This window comes from Vombatus ursinus, unplaced genomic scaffold (assembly GCF_900497805.2).
Source record: "Vombatus ursinus unplaced genomic scaffold, bare-nosed wombat genome assembly UNPS02014159.1, whole genome shotgun sequence".
Classification (NCBI taxonomy): domain Eukaryota; kingdom Metazoa; phylum Chordata; class Mammalia; order Diprotodontia; family Vombatidae; genus Vombatus; species Vombatus ursinus.
Window position 1 is genome coordinate 1316224 of NW_020953937.1, and position 19467 is coordinate 1335690.

Below are 19467 nucleotides of genomic sequence, written 5' to 3' on the forward strand. Positions count from 1 at the left end.
AGAGAGAGAGAGAGAGAGACAGAGACAGAGAGAGAGAGAGAGAGAGAGAATTCTTGCTTTACCCTTCCTTGCATGGGGAAAGTTTCCAGGGTTTCTTAATTGCAAGGAATGAGGTGGCACAATAAAAGAGTGCTGGGCCCAGAGTCAGGAAGTTCTTGTTGTCCAGTCATTTGAGTCACGTCTGACTCTCCATGGCCCTGTCTGGGAGTTTTCTTGGCAGAGATGCTGGAGTGGTTTGCCGTTTCCTTCTCCAGCTCATTTTACAGATGAGGAAACTGAGGCACACAGGGTTGAGTGATTTACGCATCATTGCACAGTTCAAATCTGGCCTCAGACGCTTCCCAGCTGGGTGACCCCAAGCAAATCACTTCACCCCGTGTGCCTCAGTTTCCTCATCTGTAAAATGAGCTGGAGAAGGAAATGGCAAACCACTTCAGTATCTTTGTCAAGAAAACCCCCAGATAAGGTCACAGAGAGTTGAACGTAATTGAAATGAATGAATAACAATAAAAGCTACCTTCAGGTCTTGCTATTCAGAATATTTCCTATAAACAAATGTTATATTTTAGCAAAAGTTTCTTTCTGCATCTCCTGATATTATAATGTGATTTTACTGTGTATACATTTAATTAGGTCAATTATATTCTTAATGCTGAGCCATCCTGGCATCCTTGCTATAAACCCAACTCAATTAGAGTGAGTTATTACGTAAATGAAGTGACAGATGTGGTGCCCTACAAATGACCCTGGGGATACTTTATGGAATCGAACAAAAGAATAACAGAATTTACTTGGCAAAACAAAGATCTAAAATCTCATGAGAAAAAATGAAAAAAGTACAAAAGAAATGGACCTCAAACTTACTCCCAGACTTCAAACTATACTACAAACTGGTAGGCATTCAAACCACTTGGAACTGACTAAAAAGCAGAGAAGCAGATCAACAGAACCCAGAATGAACCAGAAATAGTAGCCCAATGAATAAGTCCAAGAACAAAATTTCTGACTGGACGACTCCCTATTTCATAAAAACTGCTAGGAAAACTGGGAAACAGCTTGGCAGAAATTATTTTTAGATCACCATCTTATACTGAATACCCAAATAAGATGAAAATGGTGATTGGGAGTCAGTCCATGCTTTCGTTCACCAGCCATTCACGGCTGAACTACTCCTTCACACATGGATCAGTACCTCTGCAACAGATCTGAGACCTGGACCTCCACAGCTAGGTATTCCATTCCTACAATCCATTAATCCACCCACCTTTGGAACTCTCAAACGGGGGCCTAACACAGCTGACTGACTATATACAAACTAGTCAACTTAACCTTCGCTATCTACTGGCTGGCCTTGTACATCTCAACATGTTGCAGCTTCCTACCCCATCCCACTATCTCCTCAGTCCATCTTAATATCTGCCTGACCACGTGTGCTTCAGTCTTCCTCACCCCCAACACAAGGCCAAACCTTGTTACACTCCCCCAAAACAAAACTCCATTTATTACTTACCACTTCTCTATGTGTACTAACTCTCCCCATTAGAATTTAAGCTCCTTGTGGGCAGGGACTCTCTCTCTTTTTCTAATATCTGAATACCCATTTTTTAAAAATATCTGAATCCCATAACCCAATGCCTGGCACACAGTAAGCTCTTAAGAAATGCTTTTTTCATTCATTCATTCATATAAAAAAGTCATAAGAAAAAAGTACAGGATAAAGGAATGAAGTCCCTTTCATAATATTAGTTTGGTTAAAAAGTCTTGGCCAAACAAGGGATAGAAGTGAACATAAAAGACAAAGTAGATCAATTCTGATGACACGGAATTAGAAAGGCAACAGAAATGACTTCAATGCTGACCACGATAATAATAATTTCATCTAGAAGTTAAGCCAACGTAAATTAATTGCTACGAGGAGCCCAAAGGAGCTCAGAAAGCATCACAGTCAGCAAATACCTGCCTTGCTTGCTAAACAGAGATCTGTGCAAAAGGAAAGAACGGAAGAGACTAGAAAGTCATCTATAAAATCCTGCCAAGGATGATGAATGATTATTAGCAGTGTTGCTAATGACAGATTCCTAAAGCAGAGAGAAGCAACGGAGGAGAAAACCAGCCCAAAGAGGTCTTGCTGTTAGATCCAGGCAGGCAAAGGAAGCAAACGCCTGGATCTTGGTCCGTGTTCTCCTGCCCCCTGGGGCTGGACGCCCGGCCTCAGCCCGCTCCTCTTCTTTCTCTCCACATGCTTCCTTGCTGACCTCGTCAGCTCCCATTGGTACAACAGTCACCCCAACGTCGACGACTCCCGCGTCTAGAGCTCTCCTCAGCTCTGCCCTGAGCGCAGGTTCTACGGCACCACCTGTCTACGGGACATGCCGACCTGGCTGTCTCTCAGGCATCTCACCTCCAACCCTCCTCTCACCGCTGTTTCCATGAAGGCGTCTACCATCCTTCCAGTGATCCAGGTTCACAACCTCGACAGCTCACTCCCCCTCCCAATATCTGCCCTGGTGCTTTTCTTTCCACATCTCTTGAATCCAGCCCCCTTCTCAAGACCCACCCAGCCATGCTCTTAGCTCAGGACCCCTCAGAGCCGACCAGGAGGTGAGCACTGGGAGGGCTACTGTCCTCACCAGAAATGCCCTAAGTGTAGGGCCAACACTAAGAAAATCACCAGTCTGGTGGACCCAGAAATAGCTTTGATGACAGAAGAGTATAAGAGAAATGAGAACAACTCCAGTATTTCTAGATCTCAGGCTAACAAAGTCCTGAAGAAATGCTACTCTTGGCTCTTACTGGGAACTGTGTGACCCCTAAACATTCACCTACAATTTTCGCAGAACTAAGTGAAGATAATATAGATAATAATATAATAATAATAGAAAATAATAAGATAATAAAATAATCAGAAATAATGCCACAAAGGGGAAGAGACACGGAACATCAGCCAGCAGAGATGGATGGATCAGTGATGAGCGCTGGAGGATGGAGGAGACGCGGGTGTGTTTATAGGCAGTAAGGAAGGAATCAGGAAGACAGAGATTGAAGATGAGTGAGAGGGTGGGGGACACAGGGGGGGCCATGCACTAAAGAGAAGATTGAGCTGGAACAGTGCCACTTGTGCTTGGCAAGAAGAAGCACTGCCTTGTCACGTGAGACGGAGAAGGACTGGACATGGCGGAAGGCATCGTGATGGTCACTCTTAACGGCTGTCTTCTAATGTCCTCACATCAAAATTCCATAAGATTCTTTAGAAGCTCTCGCAACAGACATAACCTTGTTTGGTGGCACCTCTCATGATTATGGCGAGGGAGTGAATTCTTTTTTTTTTTTGGCTAGGCAATGGGGTTAAGTGACTTGCCCAGGGTCACACAGCTAGTAAGCATCACGTGTTTGAGGTCAGATTTGAACTCAGGTCCTCCTGATTCCAGAGCTGGTGCTCTATCCACTGCGCCACCTCGCTGCCCCCCCCCCCCAAGGGAATGAATTCTTAACCAAAGGAGAAAGGTTTGTTTTTTTTCCTGTCCATTTAAAAGGCTTTGTTTCTTTTAGAACTAGTTGACGTGTTCCAAAGGTCTGTGGCAATAATATACACTAGACACTCAAGTGAGTAAGACAAAATAGGCAATTTCAGTTACATGAAACTGAAAAGCTTTTGCAAAAAGGAAACCAAAGCCTCTCCAAAAGAGATGAAACAGCTCTGATGAGGTCCTGATACCTTAATTACAGTAAGCGCTATATGAACATTAGGTGTTATTATTATCGTCACAGATAAGGAAGTATCACAGATGCATGAGATCAAGAGCCACCCTCAATGGATATGAAAGAGGTCAAGGACATGACCAGATAGGTCTCAAAAGAATGCAAACCATTAGAAACCACACGAAAGACAGTTCCAATCAAAATTAATGACAGGAGTGAAAATCCAAACAGCTCCAGAGGTCTGGCCCAATGCTGCCCAAATGCAGAGATAAGAAGAGAGGGGACAGTGGGTGACGAGTAAGGAATACGCCCAGCCCTCTTTGTGGAGCTGTGCTCCAACTCCTCGGCTCAACAATCTGGAATTCCACAGAGCCCAGCGGCTGTCCTGGCCCCACTCTTTTCTGGAGACGCTCCCTCCTCGGGGCTCTCATCAGCTCCCATGGGTTCTGCTACCATCGCTATGAAGATTTTCCCCAGATCGATGTACCCAGCCCTAGTCTGCCTCTCCGACTGTCCACTGGACCTTTCAAGCTAGCTATCCCGCGAGCATCTCTGATTCCAGAATGGCCGAAACTCAATTCTGTATCTTCCCCCCAAAACCTTCTCCTCTTCTGAGCCATCCAGGTGCTTGTCACGGCACCACCAAGCTCCCAGTCACAGAGGCCCCCACCCTGGGTGTCCCCCACCACCCTTCCTGCTCCCTCACCAGGGAGGCCAGGACCAAGGCCGCCATTTCTACCTTCATCACTCTCTCCTCCCGGACCTCTTCTTGCCACTGCTAGAGGCGCCGTGTCCTCAGCCCCTCATCCTAGTTTGGTTGGGGATTCAAGTCTCTCCCCGCACCACTGGGCTGCGGCCCAGGAATGACCAGGTCACTCCCCTTTTCTCCCTATGACGCCCCAAACAGAGCAGATATCCACAACCTGGCTCCTTCCTCCTTTCCGGCCTACTCCCCCCCACATACTCTAGCATCCACTGCCTAGTCTCACACCACCCTCCACATCCCACCTTGGGGCCTTTGGACTGGCTGTCCCTCATGCCTGGAATGTTCTCCTTCCTCACCTCTGCCTCTGGTCAGCCCTGGCCTCCTTCCAGACTCAACTCCCGTATCTGCAGGTACCTGGTGATGTCATCTTCCCATCAGAATGGGAGCTCCTGGAGGGTCCCTGGCTACAGGAAGTCCTTAAATGCTCTCTGATGGGTGGAAGAAGCGTCAGGCTAATCTGCTGACCCTGAGGATCCTGCTCAGACACCCCCCGCACAGAGGTCAAGGACACAACAGCCCATTCCACAAATATCGCGGCCCTCTGTGGGTGGCAGCAAAGTGGGTGCCCATCCATTGTGGAATGGCTGAAGGAATGGTCGTACATGAGACAAATGGAATATTGCTGGATGAACATGAGGATATTTGGGAAGACTCGTGTAACCACTACAAGGTAAAGCCAACAGAATACAACAATGGAAACCAAAGACATGAAACCCATGTCACTGTGATTCCTGGCCCTGGAGTCTGGCAGGGGGAGGGGCACAGATAGATACTTTCAGAAGGGGCTGGCTTTCACTTTTCTGATTTTCCCCCTTCTTTGTTACAAAGAAAGGCCCATATGGAGTCATGAGATGAGTCTAATTACAAATAACTAACACAAGTTTCTATTTAATATTTATAAAATTACTATAGTAATCTTATTATTTTAATTATATTTTTCTATAACATGTATTGTTAATACTATTCTATTAACATAACTGTTATGTTGAATAATCTCATTAATAAAATTAATGATGTTTTTAAAACTCTGAAATTTTTTAAATAAATGCTTAATGACTGGATTTTATTAGGAAGCTCCCAATTTCCCCTGCTGGCCTCCAGCCCTGTGGCACCATCTGCCTGCTGCCCATTTCTGAAGGCTCTGGGGTCTCACTGGCCAGCTGACAAGGCCTCCCTCACTCACCTGGGAAGACGTCTCCTGGGAATTCTCCCTCTAGCATCCATGGGGCTGCTCCCCTCTCCAAATGAGAGAGCACGTCCGGTTTGGAAACTGGAAGCCCTGCTGATGGGATGGAAATGGACAGCGCTGGCGACCGTCGAGTCTGGCTGCTCGAGACCTTGGGTTCCGAACCTGGCTCAGAAGGAACCCTACTTATGCTGATCCAAACCTCTCCCGAGAAAGCGCACAAGACGGGATCTGAGCAGACATGACACAGCGCCAGCCCAGGAGCAGGCGCAGCGGCGGATGAAGCCGCGTCTGCCCTCCTCCCATCCCTCTCTCACTCTCTCAGGCATGTCCCCGGTCCCGACCACAGCAGGCCAGGTCCCAGGAGCAACGGCTGCCTTCTCACCCCCAAAAGTCTCTGGCCTTTCACCACCTTGTTCTCCTGGACCTGATTCTCCCATTCCCAAGTTCTGACAACACCCCCTGACATTGGTGCCTCCTCATTCCAGATCTAGGCACGGCCAGCCGATCTCGGTGGGCGAGGGTCACGGCAGCTTCGGCGGGGGGAGGCCCACAACCTCAGCTCTTGGATTTGAAATGTTCCGTTGATTTTTAAAAATTTCAGTCATTTCCACATCCTCCCCAAGCCCCAACCCAACACAGCACTCCAAAGGAGGGGAGCTAAAAAAATCAACCAGATGCCACAGCGGAGTCCAGACGCACATGCAGCGACTCATCCCTGGAGTGCACTGCCTGACTCTGAAGAGGAAAGCGCTTTCATCCCCAGAGTGCCCCCGCACGCTGGGCCCAGGGGGCAAGCCCCGTGCCAATCTGGGCTCCAAGGAAGCCTGTACTAAGAAGATGGAACCTTTTCCCTGGGGACCCTAGATGCAAATCCGTGATGTGGGAGAAAAGGCATTCACCCCCTCTCCAGAGTGAGTAAGGTAAGGTGGGCAGAGCCCAGGGCCAGAACAATGAAGCCACGTGTTTTCACAGGACAGAATAAAGACCATCAGAAAGCAGAAACACTGTCTCTTGGCCCTGAAGGGTAGGGGGATATTGCCTCACTCTGTGAATCTGGAAGGATCACCCCTCAGAGAAGCCCTTCAGAGACCCCAAGGCCGGAGCCCAGGCCGGAGCTGCACTGCGGCCTCAGAGCAAAGCCGGGGCCGCCCTTACCCAGGAAGACAAGGTTCTCGTAGTTCTCCAGCATGACGTCCCAGTAGAGATCCCTCTGGGCAGCGTCCAACTCCCGCCACTCCTCCTGGGTGAAGTTCACGGCCACGTCCTTGAACGTCACCGACTCCTGAAACGAGGGGAAGGGAGGGGTGGGCCTCGAGGGAAGCGAGCGAGCAGTGCGCACCTCAGGGAGAGCTGTGAGGCCCACATCTGGTGGAGACTGGCTGACTGGCCACCTACCTGCCTCCCTTACTGTATGCAATGTACACTGGAAATCCCACTGAGTCACCAAAGGAAAGCACACACTCAGATCCGAGATCTCCAGACTGAAACTCCATGCAAGTTTCACACGTAACTTAATATTAAGCACCTATGACACACAAGTAGATTAGGTAGTACTGGGCAGCTGGGTGGTGCAGTGGTTGGAGCTCCAACCTTGGAGTCAGGAGGACCTGAATTCAAATCTGGCCTCAAGCACTTAGTAGCTGTGTGACCCTGGGCAAGTCATTTCACCCTGTTTGCCTCAGTTTCCTCATTGGTAAAATGAGCCAGAGAAAGAAATAGCAAACCACTCCAGTATCTCTACCAAGAAAACCCAAATGGGGTCACGAGGAATCAGACACAGCTGAACAACTACATAGAGGGAACTGTGTTCTAAGAAAGAGTCTTTAGCCAAAAACTAAACTATCTCAGCCCTTTAGGAGCAGAGATCTTCCAGGTGTACAGGACCCACTGCCAAGGCCATAGATTAGCAGACCATGGTATGAAGGACGATGGGTGAAAGAAGACTTCAGACACAACAGATGAGGGACGTTTGCTCAACTCACCTGGAGCCGGGGCGGCAGGCGCCCGGAAGACCTTCTCTGCTCCTTCTCCATGCTCGGCTCTTGGGGAAGGGGGCAGTCTTGAGGAGACACAGCTGTGGGAAGGAAGAGGGCTGAGGAGCTAGGCCAGGGCTGGAGGCCAGGGCTACTGCCCAGATCCGCAGCTCCCCAGGCAGAAATTCACACGCACAGACATAGCGATGGATTCTGGCCCTGCCATCACAGGGAGGCCAGGAGAGTCAGGCCCACTCAGGATCAAAGAGCGGGGCCAGGGTCATTGTCTGGAGACCCAGGGACAAAGCTCCAGTCTTAGAAATAGGTAACACAGGGGCAGCTAGGTGGCGCAGTGTATAGAGCACCGGCCCTGAAGTAAGGAGGACCTGAATTCAAATCCGGCCTCAAACCAAACACTTGACACTTACTAGCTGTGTGACCCTGGGCAAGTCACTTAACCCCCCCCCCCCCAATTGCCTAAAAATAAAAAAAAATTATATTAAAAAAAAAAGAAATAGGTAATACAAAGATTGGATTCAGGCTATGTGGCATTTAATGGAAAGGTTTTTTCTATTCTATTTAGAGGCCGCTAGGTGGAACAAAGGATAGAGCACTGGGCTTGGGGTCTGACCTCAGATGCGGCCTAGCTGTGTGACCCTAAGCAAGTCATTTAACTTCTGCCTGCCTTAGTTTCCTTGACTGTAAAATGGAAACAATAATAGTACACATTTTCTAAGGTTGTGTGAGGATCAAATAACATAATATTTGTAAGGCGCTTAGCATGGTGCCTGGCACTTTGCACATTTCTGGCAGCGTGGCAGTGTACATCAAGGTCTAACCATCCGTAGGCAGAAACCAAACAGCTAGGAGTAAGGAGAGGTGATGGGCAGGGGGGACTCCTGGCGGCCTCCACACACAGAGCTGGGGGAGGGAAGGGAAGGCCTCCATCTTGGAGTGGAGACTGCTGCAGGCTGGAGCCAGAGCTGGGAGGGGATGCTCGACTGCTCAGTCAAGGAACATTTATTAAGCACCTACTATGTACCAGGTACTATGCTAACCAAGCAAGAAGAGGCACCTTGAAGAGCAGCCGTGGTCAGATGAATGGCAATAGAGACTGAGGGGCCATCAAGGGAGAGAGGAAGGGAGCAAGGCGCAGGCACTGGGGGGGAGGGAGCAGGCACCCCCCCCCGGGGGAGGGAGCAGGCACTGGGGGGAGGGAGCAGGCACCCCCCAGGGGGAAAGAGCAGGCTCTGGAGGGGGGGGGAAGGAGGAGAGAGAGATGGATCCTGTGCTCAAGGGACCCTGGGTCTAGTTCTGGAAGGGGCCTGAGAAGCCATGGAATACAACCCCAAATGTTGTGTTGGGGGAAACTGAGGCCCAAGGAAGGACCCCAGGTCTAGGCCTACAAGGGGCCTCAGAGCCCTTTGAGCCCAGAGCAGGACCCAAGGAAGTTAAGTGACTTACACAAGACCACCAAAGCAGCTTTCCAAGTGGGACATGAGCCCAGGTTCATCCCTAGAGCTACTCTGCTTGTTCTCAGACCAACTTGTGTGTGGGTAGGGTAAATCAAGTCAAAGCCTCAAAGGCAGAGGGCCAGCTAGGCACCTGTGCGCAGGCTGGGTGGGGGTGGCTCTAGAGGTAGTGGCCGGCGGGGACAGAGGGACGCTGCTCCCAGTTTCCGTCGTTCTTCCCAAGCCATTGCCCAAGGGAATGAGGGTGCGAAGCAGGCTTCCAGCCTTTGCCCTTCGCATTCGTCCGGCCGAGTGAAGGTTCTCGGGGACGCTCTGTCTTCTCCTGGGTGTCCGAGCTCCCGGGCATCCTGGGCTACCCTCACCCTGGGGGGGGGGAGGCGGGGCGCTCCTTCAGCCGGGGCTGGCACTGTAACGCTCAGCTCGGGTGACTCAGACACCCGGGGGGTTGAAGGCACAGGTTATGTCTGACCTTGGGCTCCTGGGGGCCCCGGCGGCACAGAGTTACAATGGCCGCAGACGGATACATTGTATCAACCACGGGAACGGAAGCGGAGCTGCTGGCAAAGCCTTGAAGGCCTCTCCGGCTTGCTTCCCCCCAGGCAGTCTGGCCCTCTGGGGGCTGCGCACGACCCCGGGCGGGGGTGGGGGGGGGGGGGGGGGGGGGGGGGGGGGGGATGCGGGACAGGGAGGATGAGGAGCCAGCCGGCGAAGATGCAGTGCTCCAGGGGGCCTGGGGGACGCCCCCAACCCCGGGCTAGCGCTCTCCCTTTCCCTCCCCCACCCCCCAGAGAGCCCAGCCTCTGCTCTCCCTGCCCGGCCCTCTCCGAGCCTCAGTGTCCTCACCTGCCAAATGGGTAGCCAAAACCAGACGGGCCCAAAAGCCGCTTCCGCCTCCGAGGCTTTGATCCTGACACCCCGTGCCCCGCCCCGCCCCCAGAGGCTGCCCCCCCAGCCCCTCCCCCACGAACCTCGCAGCCCGAGGTCCTCCACCACCCCGCCCCCTCGCCCCCCACGTGGTCGCGCCCCACCTTGCTCCCCACCCCGCCCCCTCCCCCGCCACTACGGCTCCCAGCAGGGCCCAGGCTCCGCCCCGCCCCCCTCCAGACCGCCCTCACTCACCCGGCCTCAGCCTCAGGCGAACAAAGGGCCCCAGCCGCGGAGGAGAATCCGAGCGCTCCGCCATCAACCTGCGAACTACAAGTCCCAGAGTCCTTCTGGGGCGCGCGGGTGGGGGGGAGGGGCGGAGAGGAAGGAGGGGCGGCTCCAAGCGCAGGCGCGGCCCGAGCCTGAAGCGGGAGGCCTCTGGGAAGTGGAGGCTCGGTGAGCGCTACGCATGCGCGCGCCGTGACAAAGCCCAGCACAAGTTCAGCCGTCCCCCCCCCTCCCGTCTCTGTACCGGCTCCGCTTCCCAGAAGCCTCGGCGGTCTTCTGTGGCCCGGCCCCACTAGAGTCTCGCCCAATGCAGCCTATGTAAAGTGGAGGGCGGGGCGGGGCGGGGCGGGGCGGGGCGGGGTCTTTCCCCTCCCAGCCCTCCCGCATTGCGGCCCTTCTGTGCAAATGCGGGTGCCTGGGACCGGCAGGAAACCCGTAGTCGCGGTGTCTGAGGGGCACTTATTGTTGTCGTGTAGCTTGAGCGCCCCCACCAGGTCACCGAGAAGAGCTGTCGGAGAACTGAGAGGTTTGACATACCAACAATCCTTTGCAGTGACCCAGAGCGCACCCAGCTGTGCGCGCACCTCAGCTTGGACCCTGGGGACATCCTTATCTTCAGCCTGCCCCATCAGTGGTTTCTGGGGCTCGGGAGACGCCCCGTCATCTCGTTTGTGCCCGAGCCTCCCACTGGCAGGATTGCTTGTGTATCAAGAGGCTCTGACCCCTGGAGCTCCTCACTGCCCTGCTCCCCCCCAGCCCCTGGGACTAGGCGCTCTCTGCCCTGCCTCTCCCTGGGACCAGCCGAATTCTCTTTCCTGTCTCCTGCCTCCTTTGTCTGCAGAGTACGCATGCCCTCCTCATCCTCTGCTTGGCTCAGCTATTTCAGCATTAGGCTGCCTGTTCCCAGGCACATGCTATTTTCCTGCCTAATGAAGATCTTTAATTTCACAGGCATCATCTTCCTCTGGTTTTCTTCCCCTTTAGGGAAAAGAGGGATTTGGATCTTGTAGGGCTGGCTTCTGGATAGCTTCTCCCTTTGGGGAAAAGAGAGCTGAGATTCCTTAGAGAGCATGCCTCAGTTCACATAGCGTTAAGAAGAAATCTCTTTTTTAGTGTTTGTCAGAAATAGGTACACTATTTTGTCAAAAACTTTTCTGAATCTATTGATATAATCCTATGGCTTTGTTGTTATTATTAATATGGTCTGGTATACCTATAATTTTCCTAATATTAAACCAACCCTGAATTCCTGGTATAAATCCTACCTGGTCATAGTGGATGATCTTTGAAATATGTTGCATAACCTCTTTGCTAATATATTATTTAAAATTTTTGCATCCCTGCTTATCGTGGATATTGGTCTAGTTTTCTTTTTCTCTTTTGACTCTCCCTGGTTTAGGTATCAAAACCATATTTGCATCATGAAAGGAATTTGGCAGGATCCTGCCTTAGGACGAAGAGAGAAGAAATTCCCAAAGAGTTGTCCCAATGAGCTCCCGAGTCCACCTGGCCTCCTGGGTGCCCTCCTTCCCTTAGAAGCAGCAGAAGCTAAAACTTAGCCCAAGTTCACCTCATGCTTTTGAGGTGATAAGTTTCTGCCACTAAAGCTGGCGCCACTAGTTCTCCTCCAAGCCCATGAACCTTACCCACACAGCTAGAATTAAGAGATACTCCCCAGAACCTCATGGGACATCTCACTCGAACCAGACCAGCTGACTCCTTCCACAGGGACCACAAAGTTCCTCCAGAAATCATCCCCTCTCATCCACCTCTTCAGTGCCTGCTTGGCAATCTGCTTTCATTTTCACAGCATTCCTCCCTCTTCCCCATGGAGCTATACTTAAGAAAGAGCAGTAACCACTAAAAGACGCAGTGGAATTCAATTTGAAGTTGACCCTCAAAGATCATTCATTGCTCACCAATCTACATTAACCTGTGAGGATAGGGTCAGTAAGTAAGCAAGAGTCCAGAGATAAAGCAAAAATGTTTTCTGTTCAACAAGCCTAGCAGAAACTCGCTCACAGAAGCATCTACCATGAGCATAAGGGAAAAGCATTCTTTACACCATTTTTAGGCAGGATCCTACAACATTAGCAAGAATCCTTTAAACTAGGCACAGTAAAGGTCAATTTTAACATCAGCTGGGTGTCAGAAAGAGTTGGACTTAGTTTATTTCAAAGACATGTTTCCAGAACAAGTTACCTGGTCCCACTGAGGGAATGGGATGGGTGTATTTTTCATTTCATGGAATGTAAAATAACAAAAGGTGCTTCCACAACTGCAATCTATTATCCCGTATTTTTCCACAAAAAACTGGGCTGATCTGATGCATCTGTAACCTTGGAACAAGACTCAAGTCACAGGTATATGGCTCTTTCACTTGCTCTTTTGGAGAGTAGGTTGTTTAAATTATTTATTTCTTGTTCCGTTAGAGTGTTCTGTCCTGGATTCTTTTCTGAGTATTTTGTATTTTTGTAAATATTCAGCCTTTTCATTTAAGTTCATGGTTTTATTGGCATGTAATTGAGCAAAATGATATCTTTTATTTCTTCTTCATTTGTTGTGAAATTTCCTGTTTGATTTTTCAAACTAGTAGTTTGCTAATCCTCTTTTTTTTTAAAAATAAAATTAGCTAATGGTTTATTTTTTTTTAAAAAAATCTGTTTTATTTATTATTTGATGGGTTTTTGTTTTTGCTTTGAACTTTATTAATCTCTTATTTGATTTTTAGCATGTCTATTTTAGCATGTTTAATTTAGGTTTTTTAGTTTGTTAGTTTTCTGTTGGTTTTTATTTTTTAAATTTGTATGCCCATTTCATTGATTGAGGCTTTCTTTTGTTGATGAAAGTGTTTAAAGAAATACATTTTCCCTAAGGATTCCTTGTCCACATTCTAAAAATTTTACATGTTGCCTTCACAATCATTATCTTTAATGAAATTATTGCTTCTAGGTTCTATTCTACCACTCATTCATTCTGTAGGATTTTTGTTTAGTCTCCACTTAATTTTGAATTCTTTCTTCCGTGACCATTTATTAAATATAATTATTTTATTGTATTTTGGTTAGTAAAGGATATGTTCAATATAACTGCTTTTATGCACATTTATTATGATGCCATGCACACTTGAGAACATACATATATGTATATGTGTGTATATTATATATATATAATATATGTATACATACATATGTGTATATCCCTTTCTTTTACCATTCAGTAATCACCAAAGACTTATGTTTAGCTTTTCTAAAATTATATTCTGGTCCTTAACTTCCTTACTTTTTTTATTAGATTTATCTAGCTTTGAAATGAATATATTAAAGACTTTCACTATTATAGATTTATTATTGTCAACCCTAAAAACAAAAGACCAAAGAGTCACAGAGGTTTTGCAACCAATGTGAACTCCAAAAACACCAAAGAGCTCACACAGGTCAACACAAAGGCAGTTGACTCTGAAACAGCACGAAGAACAAAATAAAACCAAAGAGATAATAACAGTCATAAGCAAAAAGCTTTATTTCGTTGGAGGAGGGAAATGAGACATACATGTCAAGACCTGCTCTGACACCAAGGAGATCTGCTTCAGTCTAAATACATGCAGCAATGGTTGCATGGTGAGCTGTAGCCCTGACAATGAGGGGTAACAGCAACAATGAGACAAGTTTGTTTCCTAGCTGGGCTTCATGACCAGAACACGGGTCCTGCAGGTGCTTGTCCAAGCTCAGAGTCTACCTGCTGCTGGTGTGAAACAATGCTGGGGCTTTGCTGTGACTGAGATCGTCCAGAGACTGTACACAAAGGATTTTTGTTATGCCAAGCTCAGGGCACAGCCTGCTTTCTAGGCCTTCGCTCTGGAAGACAGGGTATCTCCTGATAGTAAAAAGAGCGGGGTGTCCTTGGCATGGGGATCCTGACATTATCTCTTTCTCCCAATAACGTGGGTAGCTTTTTCTTTTAAGAATTTAAATGTCATGTGATTCGATGAATATTGTTGTTGTTCAGTCATTTCAGTCACGACTGATTCTCCATGACCCCGTTTGGGGTTTTCTTGGCAAAGATACTGGAGTGGTTTGCCATTTCCTTCTCCAGCTCATTTTACAGATGAAGAAACTGAGGCAAACAGGGCAAGGTGACTTGCCCAGGATCACACAACTAGTAAGTGTTGGAGGCTGGATTTGAACTCAGGAAGATGAGGCTTCCTGACTCCAGGTCTGGCATTCTATCCACTCTGCCACTCAGCTGTATGGGGTGTTCAAGGAGGACTAGCACCTCTAGGGTGAGGGCTGATGAGCCCTTTTCCGGGCTGCTCACCTGCCTTTGGTATCCACCTTGCACTCAACTCTCACCTGTGGCTCCAGGAAGCTGTAGCAGCAGCGAAATCCCAGTAAACCCTTTCAGCGGACAGGCAAAACCAGGTTGAGAGTAACCAACAGGCCTCAAATCAGTGAGTGAGTTAGAGGGGTGTCTACCCCAAGCACGTGTAGACTTGCCCTGGCCAAATTGTCGGATAAGAACAATTTGTTCCCACAGCCATGAAGGTGGTTGAAGCAGGCAGGTGGAGCGCTTAGAGCTTGGTGAGACATGAAAGACGCCGAGGCCATCCGCTGCATCCTGGGCCATCAATGGTCATCTTGACTATTGTGGTGCCACTGGACTGCAATGACTCTGGAAGAGTGAGGTTGATGACCACAAAGTCAAAGCTCCTACATCCAAAGCCTCCAAGAAAAATATGAATTGGTCCCAGCCCATGGAAGAGCTCAAAAAGGATTTTGAGAAGCAAGTAAGAGAAGTAGAGGAAAAACTGGGAAGCGAAATGAGAGTGATGCAAGAAAATCATGAAAAACAAGTCAACAGCTTGCTAAAGGAGACCCAAAAAATATTGAAGAAAATAACATCTAAAAAATAGACTAATCCAAATGGCAAAAGAGGTCCAAAAAGCCAGTGAGGAGAATGCCTTAAAAAGCATAATTGGCCAAATGGAAAAGGAGGTCCAAAAGCTCACTGAAGAAAATAACGCCATAAAAATTAGAATGGAACAAATGGAAGCTAATGACTATATGAGAAATTAAGAAATTATAAAGCAAAACCAAAAGAATGAAAAAATAGAGACAATGTGAAATACCTCATTGGAAAAACAACTGACCTGGAAAATAGATCCAGGAGAGATCTTTTAAAAATTATCGAACTACCTGAAAGCCATGATCAAAAGAGGCAGCTAGGTGGCACAGCGGATAGAGCTCTGGACTTGGGAGTCAGGATGACCTGAGTTCAAATCTGGCCTCAGACACTTTACACTTACTAGCTATGTAACCCTGGGCAAGTCACTAAACCCTGATTGCCTCGCCAAAAAGCAAAAAAGAGAGCTTAGACATCATCTTTTAAGAAATTGTCAAGGAAAACTACCCTGATATTCTAGAACCAGAGGGTAAAATAGAAATGAAGGAATCTACTGATCATCTCCTGAAGGAGATCTCAAAAGGAAAACTCCTAGGAATAGTATAGCCAAATTCCATAGTTCCCAGGTCAAAAAGAAAATATTGCAAGCAGTCAGAAAGAAACAATTCAAGTATTGTGGAAACAATCAGGATAACACGAGATTTAGCAGTTTCTACATTAAAAGATTGAAGGGCATGGAATATGATATTCTGGAGGTCAAAGGAGCTAGGATTACAACCAAGAATCACCTACCCAGCAAAACTGAGTATAACCCTTCAGGGGGAAAAATAGATATTCAGTGAAATAGGACTTTCAAGCATTCTTGATGAAAAGACCAGAGCTGAATAGAAAACTTGACTTTCAAATACAAGACTCAAGAAAAGCATGAAAAGGTAAACAAGAAAGAGAAATCATAAGGGACTTATTAAAGTTGAACCGTTTATATTCCTACATGGAAAGATGATATTTGTAACTCATGAGACCTTTCTCAGTATTAGGGTAGTTGGAGGGAATATATATATATATATATATATATATGTATGTATGTATGTATGTGTGTATGTATGTATATATGTATATAGAGAGGGCACAGGGTGAGTTGAATATGAAGGGATAATATCTAAAAAATAAAATTAAGGGGTGAGAGAGGATTGTACTGGGAGAAGGAGAAAGGGAGAGGTAGAATGGGATAAATTATCTCACAATAAAAGAGGCAAGAAAAAGCTTTTACAGTGGAGGGAAAGAGGGGGGAAGGTGACAGGGAATGAGCGAACCTTACTCTCTTTGGATTTGGCTTAAGGAGGAATAACATACACATTCAATTGGGTATGGAAATTTATCTTACCCTACAGGGAAATAGAGGGGAAGGGGATAAGAGGCGGGGGGTGATAGAAGGGAGGGCAGATTGGGGGAGGGAGTAATCAAAAGCAAACATTTTTGAGGAGTTTCAGGGTCAAAGGAGAGAATGAAAAAAATAGGCAGGATAGGATGGAGGGAAATATAGTTAATCTTTCACAACATGATTATTATGGAAGTGTTCTGCATGGCTACACATGTATAACCTATATTCAATTGCTTGCCTTCTCGAAGAGGGTGGGTAGGGAGGGAGGAAGGGAAAGAATTTGGAACCCAAACTTTTAAAGACTAATGTTAAAAATTGTTTTTATGTGCAATTGGGAAATAAGATTTACAGGCAATGGGGTAGAGGAATCTATCCTGCCCTACAGGAAAATAGAAGGGGAAGGGGATAAGAGAAGGGAAGGTGATAGAAGGGAAGGCAGATTGGGGGAAGGGGTATTCAGAATGCATGCCATCTTGGGGTGGAGGAAGGGGAGAAGTGGGGAGAAAATTTGGAACTTAAAATCTTGTGGAAGTGTATGTTGAAAACTAAAAATAAATTAATTTTTAAAAAAAGTACAATTGGCTAAGTGGAAAAGAGAGTACAAAAACTAATTGAGGAAAACAACACCTTAAAAGTTAGAATTGATCAAGCTAATGACTCCATGAGATGAATCAAACAAATTCAAAAGAATGAAAAAATGGAAGAAAATGTAAAATACCTCATGTGAAAAACAACTAATCTGGAAAATAGATACAGGAGAGACAATGTCAGAATCGCTGGACTACCTGAAAGCCATAATCAGAAGGAGAACCTGGACAGCATCTTTCAAGAAATCATCAAGGAAAACTGCCCTGATGTCCTGGAACCAGAGGGCAAAATATGCATTGAAAGAATCCACCAATCACCTCAGGAAAGAGATTCCAAAATAAAAAGCCCAAGTTACATTATAGCCAGATTTCAGAACTATCAGGTCAAGGAAAAAATACTGCAAGTGTCCACAAAGAAACAATTCAGATATTGGGGAGTCACAATCAGGATCACATAGGGCTTGGCAGCTGCAATATTAAAGGATCAGAGGTCGTGGAACATGATATTCCAGAGGGCAAAGGAGCTAGGACCATAACCAAGAATCACTTACCTGGCAAAATTAAACATAGTACATCAAGGGAAAAAAAGGTCATTCAGTGAAATATGAGTGGATTTGAATAGCTCACCTGCACCTAACAAGGTCAGGAAAGCTGCCTTCCAAGAGACACCACCGTTGGAGTGAAGGATTTCCACGCTTCATAAGGAGAAGACCAGAACTAAACCAAAAATTTGACCTCCAATATCAAGACCCAAGAGAAGCATAAATAGGTAAAAAGGGAAAACAGAAGGAATCCAATAGAGCTGTTTACATTCCTATATGGGAAGATGATACTTGTAACTCTTAAAAATTGTATCACTAACAGTACAGATGGAAGAAATAAACATATACAGAAGGTATGGGTATAAGGTTTATTTGAGGGAATGACATAAAAATATAAAGGATGAGAAAGAAGAGTATAAAAGGTGCAGAAGAAAGGGAGAGGTAGAATGGAGTAAATTATCTCACATGAAAAGGTGAGAAAGACCTATTACAGTGGAGGGAAAGTTGGGGAGGGGGTTGGCTTAAATCAGTGTTGGCTTAAAGAGGGAATAATGTACACAATCAAATGACTATAGAAATCTATCTTACCTGACTGGGAAATAGGAGGGGAGGAGATCAAATAAAGGGGGGAAATAGGGACTGACAGAAGGGAGGGTAGAACAGGGGAGGTGGTGGACAGAAGCCAAATATTGGTGATATGAAAAAGGGTAAAAGGAGAGGACGAATATGAGGAAGAATAGAATGGAGGGAAATACATAGGTAGTAATCATAATGGTGATTGTGAATGGGATGAAGTCTCTCATAAAATGGAAGCAAGATAACCAAGTGGATCAAAAATCAGTATCCTACAGTATGTTGCTTACAAGAAACATGCTTGAAGCAGAAAAACACACAGAGTAAAGGAAAACCTGGAAAGACCTGTATGAACTGATGCAAAGTGAAATGAGCAGAACCAGGAGAACACTGTACACAGTATCAGCAACATCATGTGATAATTAACTGTGAATGACTCGGCTTTTCTCAGCAACACAATGACCCAAGACAAGTACAAAGTACTCATGAGGGAGAATGCTGTCCACATCCATGTAACTGATGGATTCTGAATGCAGATTGAAGCATTTTTTTTCACTTTATACTTTCTCTTTTTTTTTTTCAACTTTTGATCTGTTTCTTCTTTCACAACCATGGTAAATATGGAAATGTTTGACATGCTAGCATATGGATAAACTATATCAAACTGCATACTGTTTTCAGAAGAGTGGAGGGAGAAAAATGTGGAACTCAAAATCTTGTAATGCTAAAAATTTTCTTGATTAGTAATTGTGGGAAAAATAAAGTAGTATTAAAATAAAAAAGGCTATAAAAATAAAGACTAAAGTTAAAAAAAAGTGATTTAGAGCATTATTTTCATATGAATATAGATAGCGTTGATTTCTTCTTCTGAAAACTGCCTGTTCATGTCCCTTGACCATTTATCAATTGGGAAATGGCTCTTATTTTTATGAATTTGACTCAATTCTCTATCTATTTGCAAAATGAGTAGGAATTCTTATTGTTGAGTTAACATGAAAGGATTTTCCCTTATTTATTAGCTTTCTGTGTATTCCATCCTATATGAATTTCCTGATGTTTGACAAGGATTCAGTGTTGTCTGGACATTATATCACATTCATTACATTTATAAGACTAGTATCCAATAGGAATCTTCCGATGTATATAAGAAGGTCTGAAAAAAAAGTCATGAAGCCTTTTCCAAATATATGTACGTATGTATGTATGTATGTATGTATGTGTGTATATGTGT

At 46.3% G+C, this 19467-nt stretch overlaps 1 protein-coding gene across 3 annotated transcripts in view; it reads right to left on the reverse strand.

Moving 5' to 3' along the window:
• Nucleotides 1-10281, reverse strand: part of LOC114040917 (zinc finger protein 2 homolog) — a 14115-nt gene extending 3834 nt beyond the window's left edge. Inside the window, exons 1-4 of one of the 3 annotated variants that reach the window (XM_027859149.1) lie at nt 10219-10281; nt 7637-7728; nt 6810-6936; nt 5649-5747 (exon numbers count right to left, since the gene is read on the reverse strand). In XM_027859149.1, coding sequence (XP_027714950.1) covers nt 5649-5747; nt 6810-6936; nt 7637-7687 — 277 coding nt within the window. In that variant the 5' untranslated portion in view covers nt 7688-7728; nt 10219-10281. Of the gene's footprint in view, nt 1-5648; nt 5748-6809; nt 6937-7636; nt 7729-9942; nt 10016-10218 lie in introns of those variants that run through there. The other 2 variants (XM_027859150.1, XM_027859148.1) reach the window with 2 other exon arrangements.
• Nucleotides 10282-19467: the final 9186 nt, after the last annotated feature.